This window comes from Aethalodelphis obliquidens, unplaced genomic scaffold, assembly GCF_003676395.1.
Source record: "Aethalodelphis obliquidens isolate GAN/ISIS:26980383/991018 unplaced genomic scaffold, ASM367639v1 scaffold19, whole genome shotgun sequence".
NCBI classification, from domain to species: domain Eukaryota; kingdom Metazoa; phylum Chordata; class Mammalia; order Artiodactyla; family Delphinidae; genus Aethalodelphis; species Aethalodelphis obliquidens.
Window position 1 is genome coordinate 13,096,543 of NW_020837963.1, and position 22,933 is coordinate 13,119,475.

Genomic DNA, 22,933 nt, shown 5'->3' on the forward strand with positions numbered 1-22,933 from the left:
TCACTGTTGTGGCCTCTCCCGTTGCGGAGCACAGGCTCCGGACGCGCAGGCTCAGTGGCCATGGCTCAATGGGCCCAGCCGCTGCACTGCATGTGGGTTCTTCCCAGACCGGGGCACAAACCCGTGTCCCCTGCATCGGCAGGCGGACTCTCAACCACTGCGCCACCAGGGAAGCCCAACATTGTTTTTTAATTTAATTTTTTAAAATTTTTATTGGAGTGTAGTTGCTTTACATTGTTGTGTTAGTTTCTGCTGTACAGCAAAGTGAATCAGCTATACATATACATATATCCCCTTACACAATATTATGAGTGTACACTTTAAAATGGTTACTTTTATGTACATGAATTTCACGTCAACTGAAAGAATACTAGAAAAACTGATTTTCTTTTTATACAAAACAATAACAAAGCTAAAACCACCTTAGCCTTCAAGGTCGTAGTGCTTACTTAGGATCAGTTTAAAGGTCTTCTCGCCATATAAATATGAAGAAGTAATGATGCCTCTGATAGATGCTGCTGATGGGCTAATTCACTGCCCATTCCCATTGTGATGGTTAATTTTATGTGTCAACTTGGGTAGGCTGTGGTGCCCAACTGTTTGGTCACACACAAATCTAGATGTTACTATGAAGGTGTTATTAACATTTAAATCAGTAGACTGTGAATAAAGCAGAATACTCTTTGTAATGTGGGTGGGTCTCATCTAATTAGTTGAAGGCCTTAAGATAAAAGTCTAAGGTTCCCCAAGGAAGAAGGAATTTGGCCTCCAGTCTGCAGCATAAAAACTCAGCTCAGTTTCCAGCCTTTGGACTCAAAACCACAACATCAACCCTTATTGGAATTTCAGCCTGCCAGCCTCTTACTTCGCACATTTTAAACTTGCCAACCCTCACAATGGTGTCAGCCAATTCCTTAAACACCAGTTAGTACTGTTTCTCTGGAGAACCCTGACTAATATACCCATTTAGCATTTGTTCCCTATACCCTCCTGTTCCCAGCCCCTGGCAGTCACCAATCAGCTGTCTCTATGGATTTACCTATTCTGGGTATTTCACATAAAAGGAATCATAAATATGTAACCTTGTGAATCTGGCTTCTTTTACTTAGCATGTTTTCAGGGTTCACGCACTATGTAGCATGTATTATCATTTCATCCCTTTCTAAATTTTTTAAAAATTTAATTGATATAATTGACATGTAATATTCAAACATAATGAGTTGATATTTGTATATATTGTGAAATGATCACCACAGTAAGTCTAGTTAACATCCTTCAGCATACAGTTACAATTTTATTTTCTTGGGTTGAGAACTTTTAAAACTTAGTCTCAGGACTTCCCTGGTGGTCCAGTGGTTAAGAGTCCATTATCCCAATGCAGGGGGCATGGGTTCGATCCCTGGTCAGGGAACTAAGATCCTGCATGCCTCACGGGCGAGATTGAGAGAGAGAGAAAAGAAAATTAAATTTAAAAAAAAAGACTCTCTTAGCAACTTTCAGATGTACAATACAGTGTTATTAGCTAGAGTCACCATGCTGTACATTACATTCTCATGACTTATTTATTTTATAACTGGAAGTTTGTGTTTTTTTACCCCTTTGACCTATTTTTCCCACCTCCCAATCTGCCACCAGTTTTTTTGTATTCACGAGCAAAGGAGTTTTTTGTTTTTGTTTGTTTTTTATTGTTTTGTTTTTTAGATTCCACATATAAAGTGAGACCATATAGTATTTGTCTTTCTTTGGCTTATTTCACTTAGTATGCCCTCAAGGTCCATCCATGTTGTTGCAAATGATGAAATTTTATTTATTTTTTTCATGGCTGAATAATATACAACAGTTGTATATATATTCCACATTCTCTTCATCCTTTCATCCATTGATGGATGCTTTGTTTGTTTCCATATCTTGGCTATTGTAAATAATGCTGCTGTGAACATGGGGGTGCAGATATCATTTTGACACAGTATTTTCATTTACTTTGGATGAATACACAGAAGTAGAATTGCTGGATTATGTGGTAGTTCTATTTTTATTTTTGAGGAACCTCCATAGTTTTCCATCGTGGCTGCACCAATTTATATTCCCACCAGCAGTGCACAGGTGATCATTTTCTCTACATCCTCACCAACACTTGTTATTTGTTGTCTTTTTTGGTTTGTTTTTTTTGTTTTTGTTTTCGTTTTTGCGGTACGCAGGCCTCTCACTGCTGTGGTCTCTCCCGCTGCGGAGCACAGGCTCCGGACGCGCAGGCTTAGCGGCCGTGGCTCACGGGCCCAGCCTCTCTGCGGCATGTGGGATCTTCCCGGACCGGGGCACGAACCCGTGTCCCCTGCATCAGCAGGCGGACTCTCAACCACTGCGCCACCAGGGAAGCCCGGTTGTCTTTTTGATAATAGCCATTCTGACAGGTGTGAGGTGATATCTCATTGTGGCTTTGACTTACATTTTCCTGATAATTAGTGATGTGAGTACCTTTTCATGTGTCTGTTGGCCATCTATATGTCTTCTTTGGAAAAATGTTTATTTTTTAGTTGTACTGTTTGTTTTTTTGCTATTAAGTTGTATGCATTCTTTATATATTTTGTATATTAACCCCATATAAGAAAAATGATTTGCAAATACTTTCTCCCATTCAGTGATGTCCTTTGCTGTGCAGCTTTTTAATTTGACATAGTCCCACTTGTTTATTTCTGCTTTTATTGCCTTTGCTTTTCATGTCAAATGCAAAAAATTATCGCCAAGACTGATATCAAGGAACTTACCACTTATTTCAGGTCTTATGTTCAAACATTTGGTCCATTTTGAGTTAATTTTTGTGTATGGTGTAAGAGAATGGTCCAGTTTCATTCTTTTGCATGCAGCACCATTTATTGAAGAGACTGTCCTTTCTGCATTGTATATTCTTGGCTCATTTGTTGTAAATTAATTGACTATATATGCATGGGTTTATTTCTGGGCTCTCTATTCTGTTCCATTGATTGATGTGTCTCTTTAATGCCAATACTGTGCTGTTTTGATTACTATAACTTGTAATATTGTTTGAAATAAGGGAGTGTGATGAGTCCAGATTTGTTCTTCCTTCTCAAGATGGCTTTGGCTACTCAGTCTTTTGTGGGTCTTTACAAATTTTAGGATTATTTATTGTATTTCTGTGAAAAATACTATTGGAATTTTGATAGGGATTGCATTGAATCTGTAGATTGCTTTTGGTAGTATTGACATTTTTAAAACATTAATTTTTGCAGTACATGAGCATGGAATATCTATGCATTTATTTGTGTCATCTTCAGTTTCTTTCATCAGTGTCTTACAGTTTTCATTGTACAGGCCTTTCACCTCCTTTTTTTTTTTTTGCTCTTGTGTTATTAGTGTATAGAAACCCAGTAGGTTTTTATATATAATTGACCCTTGAACATCGTGGGGTTTGGGGCACTGACTCCCCCACACACACACACACACAGTCAAAAATCTGCATATAACTTTATAGCTGGCACTCCGCATCCACAGATTCAACCACCAAGATTGTGTGGTACTGTAGTGTGTATTTATTGAGAAAAAGTAACGTGTAAGTGGATCCATGCAGTTCAAACTTCTGTTGTTCAAGTGTCAACTGTATTGATATTGTATGCTGCAACTGTACTGTTTTATTAGTTTTAACAGTTTTTTGGTGGAGTCTAAAGTTTTCTATAATATCATGTCATTGGCAAATATTGAGTTTCACTTCTTTCTTTCTGATTTGGATGTCTTTTCTTTTTCTTACCTGATTACTCTGGCTAGGACTTCTAAATCCATGTTTAATAAAAGTGGTAAGAGTAGCATCCTTAGCTTGTTCCTGATACTAGAAGAAGAAAAAAAGCTTTCAGCTTTTCACCATTGAGTATGTTAGCTGTGGGCTTATCATATAAGGCCCTTATTATGTTGAGGTATGTATACCTCAACATAATATCTCTATACCCACTATACCCAGTTTTTATCATAAATGGATGTTGAATTTTGTCAGGTGCTTTTTCTGCATCTATTGAGATGATCATGTGATTTTCATCCTTCATTTTGTTACTGTACTGTATCACAGTGATTGATTTGTGGATGTTGAACCATCCTTGCATCCCTAGAATAAATCCCACTTGATCATGATGCATGATCCTTTTAATGTATTGTTGAATTCTGTTTGCCTATATTTTATTGAGGTTTTTTTCATATATGTTCATCAGGGATATTGGCCTGTAATTTCCTTTTCTTGTGGCATCCTTTTCTGGTTTGGTATCAGGGTAATACAGGCCTCATAAAATGAGTTTGGAAGTGTTCCTTCCTCTTGTGGTTTTTGGAAGAGTTTGAGAAGGATTGGTATTAATTCTTTTAATGTTTTGTAGAATTCACCCATGAAGCCATCTGGCCCTAGACTTTTTTTCTTGGGAGGTTTTTAATTACTAATTCAGTCTCCTTACTAGTATTTGGTCTGTTCAGATTTTCTGTTTCTTCATGATTCATCCTGTTAGGTTATATGTTTCTAGGACATTTTCCATTTCTTCTGGGTTGTCCAATTTGTTGATATATAATTGTTCATAGTAACCTCTTAGGATCCTTTGTATTTCTATGGTATCAGTTGTAATTTCTCCTCTTTCATTTCAGATTTTATTTGAGCTCTCTCTCTCTGGTGAGTTTCACTAACAGTTTGTCAATTTTGTTATCTTTTTGAAAAACCAGTTTTTAGTTTCATTGATCTTTTCTAAAATCTTTTTTTTTTTTTGGTCTTTAGAGCAGTTATTTCCATTCTGCTCATTGTTATTTTCTTCCTTCTACTGACTTTGGGCTTTATTCTTCTTTTTCTAGTTCCTTGAGGTGGTGTAAAATCCTTGGGATTTTTCTTGTTTCTTGAAGTAGGCATTTATTGCTATGAACTTCCCTCTTCAAACTGCTTTTGGCACATCTTATGGGTTTTGGTGTGTTGTATTCCATTTTCGTTTGTTTCAAGGTATTTTAAAATTTCTCTTTTGATTACTTCTTTGATTCATTGGTTGTTCAGTAGTATGTTATTTAATATTCATATATTTGTGATTTTTCCAGTTTTATTCTTCTGATTGATTTCTAGTTTTATACCATTGTGGTCAGAAAAGATGCTTGGTATGACTTCAGTCTTAAATTTATTAAGACTTGTTTTGTGGCCTAACAAATGATCAACCCTGGAGAATGTTTCATGTGCACTTGAGAAGAATGTGTATTCTGTTACTTTTGGATGGAATGTTCTGTATATATCTGTTATGTCCATTTGCTTTAACATGTTTAAAACCAGTGTTTCCTTATTGATTTCCTGTCTGGATGATCTATCCATTCGTGAAACTGTGGTATTACAGTCACCTAATGTTATTGTATTGCTTTTTATTTCTCTCATCAGGTCTGTTGATATTTGCTGTATACACTTAGGTGCTCTTATGTTGTGTTCATAAATATATACAAATGTTATATCCTCTTGTTAGATTGACCCCATTGTACCTATGTAATGATCTTCTTTATCTCTTATTACAGACTATTTTAAACTATATTATCTGATATAAGTATAGCCACCCCAGCTTGCTTTGGTTTTCATTTGCATGGAATATATTTTTCCTATCCTTTCACTTTCAGTCTGTGTGCCTTTACATCTGAAGTGAGTCTCTTGTAGGCAGCATAGATGGATCTTTTTTCTTTTTAATCCATTCAGCCACTCTATGTCTTTTGATTAGAGAATTTAGTTCTTTTACATTTAAAGTAATTATATATAGGTATGTACTTATTGCCATCTTGTTACTTGTTTCCTGGCTGTTTTATTGTTCTTCTGTTCTTTTCTTCTCTTGCTTCCTTTCTGATTTGATGCTTTCCTGTAGTGGTATGCTTAGATTCCTTTATCTCTGTCTTTTGTGTATCTACTATGGGTTTTTTTCTGTGACTTACATATAACAACTTATATTTATAGCAGTTTATTTTAAGGTGCTAACAACTTAAAAGTTTGAATGCATCCTACAGCTCTATATTTTTATTTTCTGCTTCCTCTTGTTTTATGTTTTTGACGTCACAATTTACATCTTTTTATTTTGTGTATGCCTTAGCAAATTATTATAGTTACATTTTTTACTACTTTTGTCCTTTAACTTGTAAGGAACAGCACCAAGAAACGGAGGAGAGCTTAAACAAGCTTTATTTGGGAGCGCTCCCGGGCGAGGTTCACTGGTCCGAGAGAAAGGGGCCAGAGAAGTCGCACCCGGGTGAGGGTTTGGGCAGAATTTATAGGGGAAGAAGGGAAAGGGGTGTGGTGAATCCGGGAGGGAGCAGGTTATTCCTTATTTGGTGGTCTCTTCGGGTATCGTGGCAATATCCGGTGCTGGTTGCATCAGTCTTGGGACCGTTAGTCCCGCCCCTCAAAAGGCGGGAAGGCTGGGCCGGGTGGAAAGTCCCCAGGTCAGTTCCTGGAACTGGGTGGTCCGGAATGTCTCCAGGTCAGTTTCTGGAACTGGGTGGTCCCGAAAGTTTTGGTCTGATGCAACCTGTGAGTCTGATTGCATTCCCCTGCCTCGGGCTAGTTGGCCTTTACATAACTTTCATACTAGCTTTATAAGTGATTAATGTACCACCTTTATAACATTAGATTATTCTGAATTTTACTATATATTTACTTTTACCAGTGAGACTTTCATGTTTTCCTGTTACTGATTAGCACAGTTTCCTTTCAGCTTATAGAAGTCCTTTTAACATTTCTTGTAAGGCTGGTCTAGTGTTGATGAACTCCTTTAGTTTTAGCTTGTCTGGAAAACTCTTTATCTCTTCAGTTCTGAATGACAACTTTGCCAGATACAGTGTTCTTTTGTTCAAAGTTTTTTTTCTTTAATCACTTTGAATATATCATGCCACTCCCTATATTGCCTTCAGAACTTCTGCTCAAAAATCTCATGATAGTCTTAGGGGGGATTCTTTGTACATAAAAAGTTGTTTTCCTCTTCATGCTTTTAAGATTCTCTCCTTGTCTTTAACTTTTGACATTTTAATTATAATATGTCTTGGTGTGGGTCTCTTTGAGTTCTTATTTGAAACTATCTGTTCCTCTTGCACCTAGGTGTCTGTTTCCTTCCCCAGGTTAGGGAAGTTTTCAACTGTTGTTTCTTCAAATGAGTCTTCTCCTCTCTCCTATTTCTGTGACCCCTTTAATGCAAATGTTGGTCCATTTGATGTTGTCCCGTAAGTCCTTTAAGCTATCTTCACTTTTTTTCATTTTTCTTTTTGTTTCTCTGATTAGGTGAAGTCCACTGCCCACTTGTCCTTTCTTCTGCTTCGTCTAGTTTACTGTTGAACCCCAGTAGTGTACTTTTCAGTTTGATCATTGTTTCTTCAGCTCTGTGACTTTTTTTTTAATTGGAGTATAGTTGATTTACTATGTTGTGTTAGTTCCTTCTGTACAGCAAAGTGAATCAGTTATACACATACACATATCCACTCTTTTTTAGATTTCCTTCCCATTTAGGTCACCACAGAGCATTGAGTAAAGTTCCCTGTGCTATACAGTAGGTTCTCATTAGTTATCTGTTTTCTATATAGTAGTGTCTGTATGTCAATCCCAGTCTCCCAGTTCATCCCACCCCCCAACCACCAGCTCTGTGACTTCTATTTGATACTTTCTTATACCTTCTATCTCTTTGTCAAAGATTTCACTGTGTTCATCCATTCCCCTCCTGAGCTTGGTAAGCATCTTTATGATCTTTGTTTTGAGCCCTTTATGAGGTAAATTACTTATCTGCATTACATTCTTTCTCCGAGATTTTATCTTATTTCATTTGGAACATATTTCTCTATTTCTTCATTTTCCTTGACTCTCTGTCTTGGTGTCTATGCGGAGGTAAAACAGCCACCTCTCCTTAATCTTGAGGGGGTGGCCTCATGTAGGAGAACCTTGTCATCCAGCCCTGCCCTAGCTCTTGCTTGTCTCTCATACCTTTGTGATTGTCCAGGCTGCCCATTTTAATTTTAGAGGCTCTCAGTTGTTGAGCGTGTGCAAGACCTGTCAGTATCCCATAGAGGAGGGTCTCAGTTAGCAGGCTTATTGGAAGCTAGACTCTCAGGTAGCAGCATATACAAATATATACAGTACTGAAGGACTGCAAGCATAAGCCCTGCTGGCTGCAAAAGCTGGATACCCTAAACGTGTCCCCCTGGGTATCAGTCACAAAAATTGGGGCTCCAGACAACTGTACAAACTCCTTTCTGAGAGATACTGGTGGGCAGGTGGAGAGCACAAAAATGGTGTCCTCTGGCTTTTGTCCAAGGAGAGCATCTCAGTAGGTCCCTACATCCAACCAGAAGCCTGCCCCTCAGGCCAAAGCTCCAGGACAAGCAAATATTCCTTTATCACAGAATGACTGGGGTTTGTTTCAGTCTGCTGTCTCACTGTGCCCTGGGGGTGGTAGCAGGCCAAGAACTGTCTCCCCATTTATAACAACACCATGGGATCCAGTAACACAAGCCCTGCTGGCTCCCAGAGGCAGGTGATTAAGGGGCATCCCCTAGGTGGCAGCCACAAAAACTGAGGCACCAGATGTAAAACCTGGGACCAGACACATGTATGAGCTCCTCCCTGGGAGACAGTAGTGCTCTGATGGCTGTAGGGTGAAAGCGCAAAGAGAGTGCTCACGCTCTGAGGCTGCTGGAGAGCATTACAGTAGACACTTAGATGTGTGCTTCCTTGGAAATCTCAGGCCACAGTTATGAAGATAAGTTAGTGGGCCTCTCATAGTAAGACTCCTCGGACTGTTGCCTCTTGCTGTGCCCTGGAGATGGTAGCCGGTTAAGAACTCTTTTGCTGTTGGTTACAGTCCTGCTGGACCCATGAGCATAAGCCCCACTGGCCGCCAGAGCCAGGCAATCAGGGGTGTCCCCTGAGTTGTAGTCACAAAAACCAGGGTACCAGACATAAAAAAAAGGGTACCAGATGCATGTAAAAGCTCCCCTCTGGAGATACTGGTGCTCTACATTGCAGCATAGGGAGGGCGTAAAGATGGTGCTGACTGGGGGGAAAAAAGAATGTAGATTAAAATACTAAAAAGATGGCGCCCTGCCGGCAGGAGTGAGACAAAGATGGCATCCACCAGCCTTTGTCCTTGGAGGGTACCCCAGCAGGCATGTGTGTTAAATCTGACCCCTGCCCCTCGGACCAACACTCTAAGGTAAGCAATAAAGCCTCTTACATAAAGTCTGGGTGCATTTCAGTTGGCTCCTTCTGTGCTGGGCCCTGGTGCAGGTGGGTCTGAGAGTATGAGCCTTTTTTTTTTATATATAAATTTATTTATTTATTTTTTGGCTGAGTTGGGTCTTTGTTGCCATGTGCGGGCTCTGTCTAGTTGCGGCGAGCGGAGGCTACTCTTTGTTGCGGTGTGTGGGCTTCTCATTGCGGTGGCTTCTCTTTGTTGTGGAGCACAGGCTCTAGGCGTGCGGGCTGCAGTAGTTGTGGCTCGCAGGCTCTAGAGCGCAGGCTCAGTAGTTGTGGCACACGGGCTTAGTTGCTCTGCGGCATGTGGGATCTTCCCGGACCAGGGCTCGAACCCGTGTCCCCTGCATTGGCAGGCAGATTCTTAGCCACTGTACCACCAGGGAAGTCCCGTGCACCAGAAGTTTTATTACAGCTATAACTTAGAAGCAGATTCTGACAAGACTTTTAGAAGCTGTCTTAAAATTTTCCTAAGCTTCATTCACATCACATGAAGGCAGCACTCACTTCCCAGCCCCTACTTTTGGTCAAGGCTTACCTTTGCTTTTATTCTGGCTCCAAAGAGTTGAGGTCACTTGGAAAAACTGTTCCCTAATATCCTAAGATGCACCCTCCCGGGATACAGTTGGTCTTGCCAACCATAAATCCATACCCTCTACCTCTGTAGTCTGATCCTTTTCTCAGCCACTTTGACCCTAACACTTAGTACCCTGCCAGTAACTTACTTCTTACCACCTATGTTCCTTTAAAAACCAGGCAGGCCTAGATTCTTCCATCATCTGCCCCAGTCTAAAATAAAAAACCCAGCTTAAAAAATATTTTAAAAGATTGTACTTCCAAAGATTTTACTAAAGCATTTATTTTTTAAACAAAAATATACATTAATCTCAGATTTACAGAATATAGAAATAATTTATCCAAAGCAATTTGCATTTTAAAATTGTTAATATTGCACCCAACCATGTAAGTCTTTGACACATTTGCATTGTCGACCTTTCCCACAATTTGCAAAACGGGAGAGAAATCTGAAACTGACAGAATTACACAAAAAAACTTACAATTTTTAAATTTACAAGATAAAGAAAAGTTGTAAACTTCTGGAAATTTACTTCCGTAGACTAAAGAGCTATATTCTTTTCATATCTAGACAATGAACTATATACATGCTGTGATTTCCTCATAAGGAATTCAAAGGAACAGATATTGTGAACATTCACAACCTAATGGTAAAGAACAGAATTATTGAAGACACTTCTCTGTCTTCACTGAAACATGGAAACTAGTGTGTGAAACACACAGAGTGAGAAAAGCCCCTGGATAAATAACTTTTACCTCTTTGAGGATAGTTTACATAATTGCCTAAAGTTATGTTCAGTTTTAAAATGATACACTGTTAGTCTTAGAAATATGGCTACCAACAGCCTTTTCTCTCAAGACATAAGACAAGTAGAAAAGAGTGAGGTCTCTGTTCAAATCCCTTATAAAATACTTTACATATAGGCAGGCACAAAAGTTTGCTTTTCAAAAGAAAGCTTTGCAAAATATTCTGCAATTTATCACTGATACCCTCAGTTTTTAAAAGCTTTTTTTTAAAAAGCCCATAAATATTTAAGTATCTTTTTTTAATGACAGTAGAAAATAAATGCACTTGGTACTACAGGAAGTGTCTGAAATAATATATAATAGTAAGAGTAAACGTATGTAATGTGCTCTTTTAACCTGGTAGTAAACTGAAACAGATCAAAACCTTGTACTTATGAAACGTGAAGTAATTTTTGTTGATTGAGCTGAATTAGTAAACCAATATGAGAACATGAAACCAGGCAGCCCCATTATCGACTCTGAAAAAGTCATCAGACCACTTAGCTTCTAGGGGATGAACATTCATGAATCTTTCGTTACTACCATTGTAAATAAAAGATCTTTGTTAGTAGGGTGGACTCCCGGAAAAAAGGAGCGTCTGAGAAATTTGTGCTGAAGATCCCAGACAGGAAAATCTAATTGTAATTTTACAGTACAATACCATTTGAACTGAAATAAGACGTTTTCTAATTCTCTTGTCCTAGATTGAGATGGGGTTAAAAACGTTCACTTTGAATCAAAACAAAACATCAACAGTTGAAGAATACGACTTTTCGAAAGGTCTCCTTGGCTTTGCTATTGCAGTAGTCCAACCCAAGTATTGTAGCTTGTTAAAAAGGTTATTGCCTTCAACATCCTCGTGACAAATTTTTTTTTTTCCCCCAAGAAGTCGAGTCTCTCATAAAAAAAGAAGACATTTTACTTTGTGTGATTGTTTTGCTACAGGTCACCTGAAGCAAACGCCTCAGCTCTCCACGGTTCGCCTGTATTCTGCCGTTCCATCGGCGATGACCGCATCCAGGGGATAGCGCTTCTTGCGGATGCTGCGCCCGGAGGAGATGAGGTCGGCATAGCCACGCTGGTGGGAGAAAGCGTAGGCCGAGCGCCGTGCGGACACGCCCCGGCGGAACACATTCTGCCGCCGCTTCCACTGCTCTTCGGCTTTTAACCGCTTTCGGTGCTTCTGAATCTACGAAAGCAGGAGAGATGGGGTAAGGTTAAAAAAGAACTGGCTGCACACCTGCCTCATTTGGGGGCGGGCATAACCATACTCGCTTTAAAGTGGAGGAAATGGAGGGAGGCAGGTTACATGACGTTTCTAAGCTCTCAGAGCTAGAAAATGGGGTGCCAGGATTCCCACTCCTAAACTAGTGCTCTTTCCATTTCATAAAGGTACAGGTTTAGAAAAGACTGTTAGCCTCCTTCTGGGTTGCTACTGCACACCCTTGTCAGTGGAGGAGGGAAAGCTGGAGGATAGTGAAGGCTACCTATCTAGCAGCTGTTCTCTCCTCCTTTCTGATGGAAATGGAGTTTACTCAGGTACCATCCTCCTGCTTACAGCCACATTCCTCCATGTGGACGCCACCCCCAGGGGTAGGACTGATCGACTTGACTTGCCCTCTACTAGTCCAGGAATGGGCATGTGATCTAATTCTGGCTAATGAGGCCTGAGAAAAGTGTGCTGGGCCCTTCCATAAAAAGTTCCCAGGCAAAACAAAAAAAAGTTGCCAGGCTCCTAAGGGAAAGCAACAGCATAATCAGTCTTTAATCTTCCCCTGGATATTGACATGTCAGGACCAACAGCCTTTTCTCTCAAGACATAAGACAAGTAGAAAAGAGTGAGGTCTCTGTTCAAATCCCTTATAAAATACTTTACATATAGGCAGGCACAAAAGTTTGCTGTTAAAAGTTTGCTGTTAAAAGTTTGCAATGCCGGGAACTCCTGTAGCCATCTTTCAGCAGAGGGGGGAGATGGAAAAAACCCCAGTTCTTTTTTGATAACATTAAGTTGCCCATCAGCTGAGCCTGAAACCTAATTATGATGTGAGTGGAGGTGATACATCATCATTGAACCATTTTGAGCCATATCTCCCTGTTACTTGTAGCTCAAAGGATCCTGCTACAAGACTTTTCATTTTCCTTTAAATGAAGAAAAACCCCAACCTGTATGCAGGGCAAAATATTAATAGTATAATTGCTAAATTGAGAGGATAGATATATGGGGGTTCATTATACTATTTTCCTTTTGATATTTGGTAATTTTTGTAATAAAAAAAAGAGTAGTCCTAAAAAATTTTCAGACCAAACTTCCCAAGAGCTTAGAATTTTGCAGGAAAGCTGCTTTGGAGAAATGCTTTGATTTCTGTGAGAGGCACTCAGAGTTAGGAGAAGACTTTCTTTTTCTATACCTTATCACTTTCTGATGGCCAAATGGTCATTGACAAGAATCGTGTGGCAACAACAGGCAGCAAGCACACAGCAACAGTCAGGATGATGGTCAACCAAATATATGGCTGTCTCAGAGCATTTGAAGCTGTGCCTGGAAGAAGCACAGAGAATGAATCACAATGGTTTTCATCCCAAGGGGGGCATAGCTGATATTCCACAGTCCACAAGTGGATTCTCTGTGATGAGCTTTTACAACCAGATTGCCCTCCCGAGAACATCCCACCACTGCTCAAGGAATGAACATTTTAAAACCAGACTAAGCAAAGTAGAATTCGGCACGTATATTCTTTGGAACAAGGCAAATGTATATAAGTGAACATATAAATAGCGAAAAAAGAAAGTACATTTGTTGACATTGCATTAATTAAAAATGGAAAAGTAGGCAATTTATACTTTTGGATTTTTTCAGGAACTTAAAAAAGCACTTCCAATTTATAGTTTTGGTTTGAAACGCCATGTATTAACAATGGGCACTGCCATTTGTGGGATAAGCCTTATGCTGGGTGTTTTAGGTCATGCCACTTAATCATTTCTGAGAGAGGAGTATTGCCCTCTATCACATGAAGAAACTGAGTTTGTGGAGAGTAAAAAAAAATTGCCCAAGGTAACAGAACTAGCTATGGCAACTCCTGAATTAAAACCCATGTCCATCTGACTAGAGCTAGGCTTTTACCACTGAATTAGGCTACTAGTTTTTATGTCAGAGGAAGTAACAATTCAATTCTGTAATACAACCAGGTGACCATATACTACTCAATTTTAAAACTAGAACCAAATTTCTCACAATATTTTCTGTACTTACACTGTGAGTTTATAAAAATAATAGCATAAATGTGTATGGGTTTAAAACACATTCCCTATGGGAATATTCTAAGTAAGTGGGTACTAAAATTTTAAAACACAGAGTCAGTAAGCAAGAACACAGTCATAAAAAAAATGAGCTCAATCCCAATAAGAAAAGGGTTACCACAGCAATTGTCTTTTATAACCCAACAACTGATCATTAAAACAAAGAAAAACCTAATCTTTTACAGGGAAATGAGTTTATGGGGAATTTTTTTCCACTGTGAATCCAAACTACTCTATCCACAATAAGATGTTCATAAATTCTAATTCACGCTATTTATAATATTTTGATATTTATCATTTCATTCTAGCATTTGTCAATTTGTCATATATTTTATATAGCTGTAAACTGTTTTGTTTTCCATAAGTTTACTTATTGCTCTGTATATGTATTTCCAATGATGCAGTCCACTTTTAAGTTCTAGAATTCCATCATCTGGGATTCATAGTTTGTTTAGCTAATTTGATATTCTTAGGTCTTAGGGAGGGTTATTTCCAATTTTTAAAAGACAATTAGAAATGTTGTAGTGATACAGTCTTTGTACAGATTATCTTTCCAAAATTTGGTGTGTTTCATCTTAGGGTACTTTCCCCATGTGGAAATACTGGATCAAAATGTACACAAAAATTCATTACATATTTCTAGGTAGTGCTTTAGAAAGATTAAACTATAGTGCTACCAGCAATACATGTATTCCCAGTTTCCCAATAACCTACTAATACTAGGTTTTATGGAAGAAAAAAAGCACAATTATAGCTTAGTTATTTTAATTTGCTTTCCTCCCATCACGTTACCACCCTTCCAACCCACCACCCCCAATTCTAGTCAGGACATTAATTTTCACTAGCAGTAATTTACAGTTTATGTTTTTACTTACCCTGAAGTTATGTCAGAATCTAAATTAATGACATTTTTCTATTTATTTATTTTTGGAATTTAGAAAATACCAACCTGTAAATTGAAATGCAGATGGAAAGAGAACATGTATTCCGGCACTATGAAGGTCAAACATGATGCCAAAATAAATTGCAATGCTTCCAAAAATTGAAAAAGCATTCACAAAAGTCCAATAAGAAGTATCCAAGCCAATCTGTTGGGAAACCAGAGAAAAACAGAGCACTCATTTTGGGGAGTTAGCAAGAAATAAAGGATCTAAGGATTCTGAAAATAGAATTCAGCAATTTAAGCATGGTATGGCTTGAATGTATTCAAGTATTCAATGGCTTGAATACTGAACAATCAGAAGCTATCTTTGGCTCAGGCAAGAAATAGGAAATATGTTTGGTATAAGGGATGAGAATAGCATCCATTCATATTTGCAAAGCAGCAGAGCCTCAGTTGGAGGAAGAATGGGAGCCAGGCGGATGTGCACGCTGGTCTACATACAGAAACGCATACAGTACCAACAGGTACTGAAAACAGTTGACTAAAGCCACATACCTGGAAATTGACTGTTATTACAAGAGCAGAGGCAATTGTGACAGCAAAAGATTGGTAGTCTGAGGGCGCCTCTCCATCCTGTCCCACAGTTTGCAGATAAGCTCCAAGAGGTATGAAGAAGAGGACCAAAGATGTTAAAACCCCGTGCAACAAGCTTACGAAGAATCTCCTGTAGTTGAATAGTAGGTCTCTTTGTCCCACCATGTATAACCCAGGGAAGCGGAGGCTCAGTTTGTCGCTCACATCCTTAAGGGGAAAACACAATTACAGTTTAGTGCTGTCCATCAGGATCAAAGAACTCAAGAGATACGTCACAACCTCCATCTCGAAAGGAGTTGCAACTTGTTAAGTTCTAGGAAGGCAAAAACTAAACAAGATGATAAATCCTGAATAATTTCATTGTGCAGAGAGCAACCTCGTTACTGTAGTCCACCATCATTTGATATTTAATTCTGAGACTAGGTAAAGTATTACTATTTTGCTACTTAAGAAAGCAGATCAGTAATGTTTAAAGAAGTGTAGGAAGCCGATTTTTACTTTCTGAGAATACATTTTTTCTAATACTTTGGGAAAGCATTTTCACATACACATCGATGAGTTAATTCCAAATTATTCTTTTTATTTTTGAAAGCAGTTTCTGTAAAAGTTGCTACTAGATAGAATGCGGACTAATTTGGAAATTAAACCTGTAAGTTTGGGGAGGTATTAAAATAATTTACTTTAAAGATGTGTAAGTTGTTATTGTAGAGACATACTGTTAGGTATCTAACAAGAAAATCTTAGTGTCCGAAATGAGGGTAGTAAACTCTGTTGTCAATGAATTCAACCCAGGCACAGAAATCCTCTTTTCTTACTATAAAACAAGCATAGCAGTTGCTCTGATTGTCTGACAGCAGAAATATAATAGGGTTCACTCAGAAAGAAGTGAAAACCAAAAGAATGCATTGAAATATTTGCTTTGAAACAGTCACTCAGTCTGTCCAGAAGCGACCCTGTCAGCGCCAGGCTCCTACCTGGTCGAGCAGCCCCATGAGGAGGACGGGCAGGCTGGTGTAGATCACATTGTAGAGGGTGATGAACCAGTCTTCGTACGCGGTCTGTGAGGAGATGACAGAGTCTGTGTCACCGACGAAGAAATGTTGCCCACCTAGTTAATACGTGCGCATCTGCCCTCAAAGCAGGGGTGTCCCCAGGGAAAGTAAACACCCCTCCCCCCGCCAGCTATGCCAGTAGCAGGCACGAGTTTGTTTTGATGGAATGGACAGAATCAAAGGGCTTTCCACAGGCAATTATCTTCCCCATAAAATAAGTGGGGAAATAGACTCTGAAAAGTTTTTGGAAAAGGAGTCTGGTCTATTTGAAGAATGCTGGAAAACAAATCAGTGTTCATCGTCTTTTAATATCCCTTTTATTAATGAATTAGATTACATACAACTGGTTCAAAAGCACGTAAGTACCGTTCAAATATACTTTTCTCTTGCCAGTCCAGCATTTCCATTTAAACATTTTATAAACCAGAATTTGAATATAAGAAAGATGCTTCTGAAAAGGATAAGCAAGGCTGTGCACACCCCAGTCCTCAGTGGGGGATAGAGGAAATGGGCTTACTCAGCACCAACAGTGATACACCATCCTGCACAGAAACAGGAAGGCGGCCCCAACCTTGCTCAAAACCCCAAGACATCGTGGCCTCCAGTTTCTACACCTGGCCTCCTCTCATGCCAGTTGTCTGTAGCATAGCATCAAAGAAGTTTGGACAACCACAGGCACTGACTTAGGTTTTTTGCTAATGGTGTGTTTCTGCCATATCAACAATTTAACATTGTAGATATGCCCCCACTCCCATTTCAGCAAAATGTTAAAATTTAAAAACCAACAGTGGAGACGTGATGTTAGATCTATGATCATCCCCAATTTATATAATCCCTTCAGCCCCAATGTAATTTTATACTTAAATTTGAACAATTTTTTCAAAGTTGAACAATTTGTTATCACTATTCTTAATGGCAAGGTGACTTGGGAAAAAAAAAATCTATGGTGAAGGCAAAGACACATAAACAAAAGTCAACAGACCAGGAACAAATCCTACCTTTTTAAAGGCAAAATAAAATAGGTTTAAAGCACCAGAAACATTTTAGAAGATTCATAAACTTAATCTGTACCTCAGCTGTTAAGAGAGAGCACCAAAACTGCAAATATGGAGGGGGAAGAAAATTTCAGACGTAGTTTTATTCATGTAAGAGAAGAGCTCTACTCATTTAATAATAATGATGATGGTATATTACCTGTGCAGAGTACCCGTTGAAGAAGGAGTACCAGAAATGAACCAAAGTAAATGAAAAGTTTTTATAAAAGAAGTATCGTAGGAACTTGCACATCCTTATGTAAGACCACCTGCCGTGCACCAACAGCAGTCTCTGCAAGTATCTGAACTGTGCAAAGGAATAGTCACTTGACATGACAGCTTGCATGCCTTCTTGTCCACTTATTCCAACACCAATGTGGGCAGCTGTGGGGGTGGGGAGAAGATAACTGAATCATAAGCTTATTTTAAGGCAAAACATTGAGATGATAAAAATGTTTCCGTAGCAATACAAAAAAACCCCTCAAATTTATGAAACAATAAATGTGAAAACTGTTGCTCACCATCCCCCACCCCCAGCTTCTGAACTCAGAAGTACAAGTTGCTAAACATAGCACGTGGTTGGGCTTCCATAAATATTTGTGAAAGGATCTCAAGTGGGTAATGAATTCCATTTGGATTATCTGCCCAGCTCATAAGCCATCCTTCTCACCCAAAGGGTGAGCCCCAGGCATCCATGTGTACCGTGTGTCCCTGCCTCCCTGGCCACAGCTGAGTCAGCCATGGGCAGATACATAATCTATGGTAGCTACTACGAATTGGCTCTCCTTCATTCTAGAACTTTTGTTCTAATTGGAGAGGTGGGAAAGCAAATAAAAACCCTACATTGCTTCGACTACCTTGCAGTTAGGTTCTCTTTGTGAATTAAGTTCCACTTGTTTGGACCTGCTTGTGACTTGGAAGCAGAAGCAAATTGGAGCCCAGCATCCCTTCCCTTTTTGGCATTTCTGCAGCAGAATTCATATCCATTCTCCAGCTGCCCAGATGTTGATAAACAACTGCAAGGGCTTCTCAATTGGAAAGCTCTTCAGAGGAGCCTCAAAGCTAGAAGCTCCTCTGGTGAGTGACCCAGACGTGCAGACACAGCCTAGAACCTACTTCTTCAGTTCATCCAGAATTTTCATGAGCACCTGGTCCCCTCTATTAATCACTTCCTGCTTAAAGTACCTAAAGGGATCTGTTTCCCTGAGTCTCTTGGTATTTTGGAGTTAGGATTTGGGTGTGTTTGTGTTTGGAATTTTAACATGTAAATTTTTGAGTTGTGGGATGGATATACTTCTTTCTGAGGGGCAGAGAAATAAAGTAGTCTAGAGAAAGGATGAGAGAGAAGGGCAGACACTGGGTTCCTGGTGCAGCTTCAGGTCCTGGTTCTAGCATATTCCTGAGGCCTGGCTTCTTGAGCAGCATGAGACATATTTGTAACTTTTAAAATAGGTTTCTTTTTGTCTTAAGCTAACTTGAATTGTTCTCCAATACTTGCAACCAAAAGTGTTTAAACTTAGATACTGTTAAACTTTCAAAGGCTTATGCATGGCCCACTGAGACCCCAAGACACACAGTTGTTTTGAGGAGGGGAGGTTTCCAGAATGGATAAAAATGAAAGTCCCAATTTTATCCATCCTCCCAATAGTCATTAAACCACATGTTCCACTTAGAGAATTATGAGTTTTATCTAGGTCTTAAGAGTCATGGAAGTGAGATCATTTTTAGAACATGTGTTGCAGAATACAACCTATTACTACTCAGACCCTGAGAAGTGCCTGCCAGCTCAGCAGAGTCTCCAACTAAAAGAAGCTCCACAACTCCTGCCCCACTTGCAGAATACAAGGTCTGGCATTAACACAGTGACTTGTCCAAAACCTAAGTTTTTAATAACACTTTGCAATTCTATAAAATAGAATTAATTGCATCTCAATCAATACTTACAACCTCTTTATACACATAAATAGTTCTTAATGACCAGTTGTGGTTGCCAAACTGTTCTTTCCTACCAAACCATGGCCTTCTTTTCTGAACAAATAACAGGGAAATGTTGAGATTCTGTCAGAGACAAGGAAGAGGAGCCACCGCCCCAGGCCCTGACATCCAGTCCAGCCACTGCCGAGCAGACCAAGGGACCGTATGTGAAGTGTACACTGCCACAGTTAAAGCGGCAACTGAACAGATGAACTTTATCAGGCCACACTGCTTTTTGTTTGTATTTTCCTAAAACCTAAACATAGGCACCTAGACTTCCCTGAAGTTGCCGATGTGGTTTCAAATGCCTGCCCGGTAGGCCACTTCATAATTCCCTGACAAGCTGGTCGCTTCCTTTTGCCTCTCTAATGCTGCCTGTTCATTCTCAGGATTTAGGCCAAGGAAAATAACACCCACCAGCCATCTTCAGGCCCAAGCGGGAGAGAGGGCAGTATCCGAGGGTCCTTGGATCCTTGCTAGGGGCAAACCATGGTGGACTGCAGTTCCCTCCACCTCTCCTAGACTATACCACTAACCATGAAACATGTTAGCAAATGGTCAGATTTTTTGGACACTTAAATTTCACTGTACTTCTTTATAAACAACAAACAGTTTCTTTCGGTTCATTGTTCTTGATGTAGGTAAAAGAGATGACAGTTTTCACAGAGTTCAAAAAGGCACTTAATACTTGGGTTAAGCTACTGACTTCCAAGGAGACCTGAGTTTCTTTGATTTTCATCCCAAGTGGATGTCTCCTACATTATATATAAAAGTGTGTATCACATAACAGAGCTTAATAAAATTCTGAAAACGAAAAAACAGTCTCTAGGAGGTTATCTATGCCAACTTTGTGTGATCCCTTTTGCTATCAGTTGGTGAACTCAGAGGAACAAGAGTTTTCAAGTCTCAGTCACGTAATCGGGAAATCTGAAACGGAGTCCCCCTCCAGCATCTAGAAGTCTTCATTATAACTGAAGAAAAATAATGTTTGAGTCACTTGCCCTTTTGGCACAGTCATTTATGTTAAAAGGTACATAATGGAAAATAAACTAGAGCTGGCTACAGAGGAAAGAAATAGATCTAACTCGGAGCAAGAAATGCCATTCGCATGGCAGGATGAATATGTGCAAAACACGGTGGAAAGAAATTAAACTGGCCGTGGCCACAGACATACACATGAAGAAGCGAGAAAACGTACATTATATAGCTGACTCCTTTTGAGGAAGATAAAGTTGGAACATTCTTAGTATATATCAAGGAGGAGAAGGAAGAGACTCTAAGGAAAGAAAGAGAAGAGTTACGAAACAGGCTGAAGTAAAAGTCTAGTTATACATACGATGCATTTAAGCTACCCGGCACCACAGGACGTGTGTATACATGCCATGGATAGTTCATCTTAAGAGAAACACTACAAAGCTAGAGGTGACATCAGAGATAATTTTCTTGTTCTCAAATGAGAAAACTGAGGCCTGAGCATGAGCCCGGGGTGACACAGCATGCTGGCATCAGGATGAGGACAAGTATTCAGGTCTCATTAGTTTGGGCATTTTCATTACAAGATACTCCTGTATAAGTAATACAGGGAGGAAAAGGACCAGGATTCAGACATATTGATGAGGGTTTGGTTCCGTATGCTTTTAATACCAGCAAAATTGTATTTCTGCAGTGACAGAACTCAATCTGTCAATTTGTGGGTACCTAGGGTCCTCCAACCAGCAGAATGACCTTGGGAGGTCAGGAGAATTTTGAGGCGATGTCAGAGCTGTGCTTCAATGTTACACTGAGCTCACACTAGGTCACCTAAGGGTGAAGTTCAACAGATTTACCAAAGGCAAGAAGAAAGCCCCAGAAAACAATGCTTAGGTGTGGGAGAATAATATTCCCAAAACAAATAACAGAGTTCAATAATTTATGCCAAGCTCAGCAGGAATTTTTGCAAAACATTAAATAGCAGGGTTCTTAATAAGCCCTGAAGAAATATGGGAGGAGAAGCAGCAGGAGAAAACACAAAACCAAATCCAAACATATGTAAAAGAAGGAAACAAATAAGGATAAGTTCACCCACACAGAGCTCATCTTCGAATTGGCACTCTTTGTATAGAATAATCATGCCTGCGCTCTCCTACTGAGTGGACTGTAAGCTTCCTGAGGGCAGGGTCACAGGTGTAGTTACCACAGTTAAGTGCCTTTATTAAAGGTCTGCTTCATGAAAGCCCAAGCAATGAAATCAGAAAAAAACTACCCCCAAAAATGTTCCTGCCATTTCCTCTCTACCAATTCAGGTGGCACTGGCCATGTGCGAGACTCACTTTTGATCATGTTGACATCATTGGCCCCATCTCCAATGGCGAGCGTGATGGCTTTCTTGTACCTCTTCACCAGGTCCACCACCATGGCCTTCTGCTTGGGGGTGACCCGGCAGCAGATGACCGCACTGCACTCACAGGCCAGGTCGACAAAGTTCTGCTGCTGCTGCTCTTTTTTAGCTTCCAGCCTCCTCTTACTTTGTGTCCTCATTCGTCTTTCTTCTTCTGTCCTGGGGAACTTCAGTTTCAAAATCTTACTTCTCTTGGTCTTTTTCTCGAGAAGAATTTCATTCTGTGAACATCAGAAAGGGAAAGGATTCTAACCATTTGGGGTTTAATAACAAGAGTACCATTCCGGGCTTCCCTGGTGGCGCAGTGGTTAAGAATCCACCTGCCAATGCAGAGGACACAGGTTCGAGCCCTGGTCCGGGAAGGTCCCACATGCCCACGGAGCAACTAAACCTGTGCGCCACAACTACTGAGCCTGCGCTCTAGAGCCCGTGAGCCACAACTACTGAGCCTGCGGGCCATGACTACTGAAGACTGCGCACCTAGAGCCCATGCTCTGCGACAAGAGAAGCCACGGCAATAAGAAGCCTACACACAGCAACGAAGAGTAGCCCCTGCTTGCCGCAGCTAGAGAGAGCCCACACGCAGCGACAAAGACCCAATGCAGCCCAAGATAAATAAATTTATTTTTTAAAAAAGTACCATTCCCAAGACTTTAATCATCTGAAGGATAATTCTTGGGTTATATCATTGATGATATTGTTCCAATTATAAAATATTTACTATAAAAATATAGAAAAATTTAAAATATACAAAGAAGAAAATTTAAATTAATGATCAACTAGTTAGTTGATAAACTAGTAATAACCACTGCCACCAGTTTGTATCATATAATATTACATGTATCATATAAACTCTCAGACTTGGGAAATTGCACTTTATTTATGGGCTAAGAGATTTTTAGGTTGGTAATTAATATGACACACCATCTAAAATTGGTCCAGAATGACCTGCTTCAGTTTGAGCCAAAGGGAGAGACACTAATACTTACCAACCAAGAGCCAGTGATTATTAAGGCACGGTTTCCACCAGATGGAAAAAAAGGTTCGTGTACTTGGGGTACGAATTTTGCATAGACTCCACTTCTGTTCCTCTGGTTTCCCATCCTTGTATGAAGAAGAGCACTGGGGGAA

General features: G+C 39.8%; 1 protein-coding gene and 1 long non-coding RNA gene across 6 annotated transcripts in view; one reads left to right on the forward strand and one right to left on the reverse strand.

Annotated features, from left to right (window-relative positions):
• The window catches only part of LOC113626783 (uncharacterized), a 48,105-nt gene extending 36,484 nt beyond the window's left edge, over positions 1-11,621 (forward strand). Inside the window, exon 3 of the long non-coding RNA XR_003435270.1 lies at positions 11,537-11,621. This is a non-coding gene — a long non-coding RNA (uncharacterized LOC113626783). The remainder of the gene's footprint in view (positions 1-11,536) is intronic.
• ATP8B1 (ATPase phospholipid transporting 8B1) overlaps positions 11,472-22,933 on the reverse strand; it is a 112,793-nt gene continuing 101,331 nt past the window's right edge. For 3 of the 5 annotated variants that reach the window (XM_027118604.1, XM_027118602.1, XM_027118603.1), the window contains 8 exons: positions 22,792-22,924; positions 21,735-22,023; positions 17,612-17,835; positions 16,340-16,423; positions 15,327-15,572; positions 14,838-14,976; positions 13,000-13,130; positions 11,472-11,780 (listed from right to left, as the gene is read on the reverse strand). In XM_027118604.1, the coding sequence (XP_026974405.1) occupies positions 11,556-11,780; positions 13,000-13,130; positions 14,838-14,976; positions 15,327-15,572; positions 16,340-16,423; positions 17,612-17,835; positions 21,735-22,023; positions 22,792-22,924 (1,471 nt within the window). In that variant the 3' untranslated portion in view covers positions 11,472-11,555. Of the gene's footprint in view, positions 11,781-12,999; positions 13,131-14,828; positions 14,977-15,326; positions 15,573-16,339; positions 16,424-17,611; positions 17,836-21,734; positions 22,024-22,791; positions 22,925-22,933 lie in introns of those variants that run through there. The other 2 variants (XR_003435269.1, XM_027118605.1) reach the window with 2 other exon arrangements.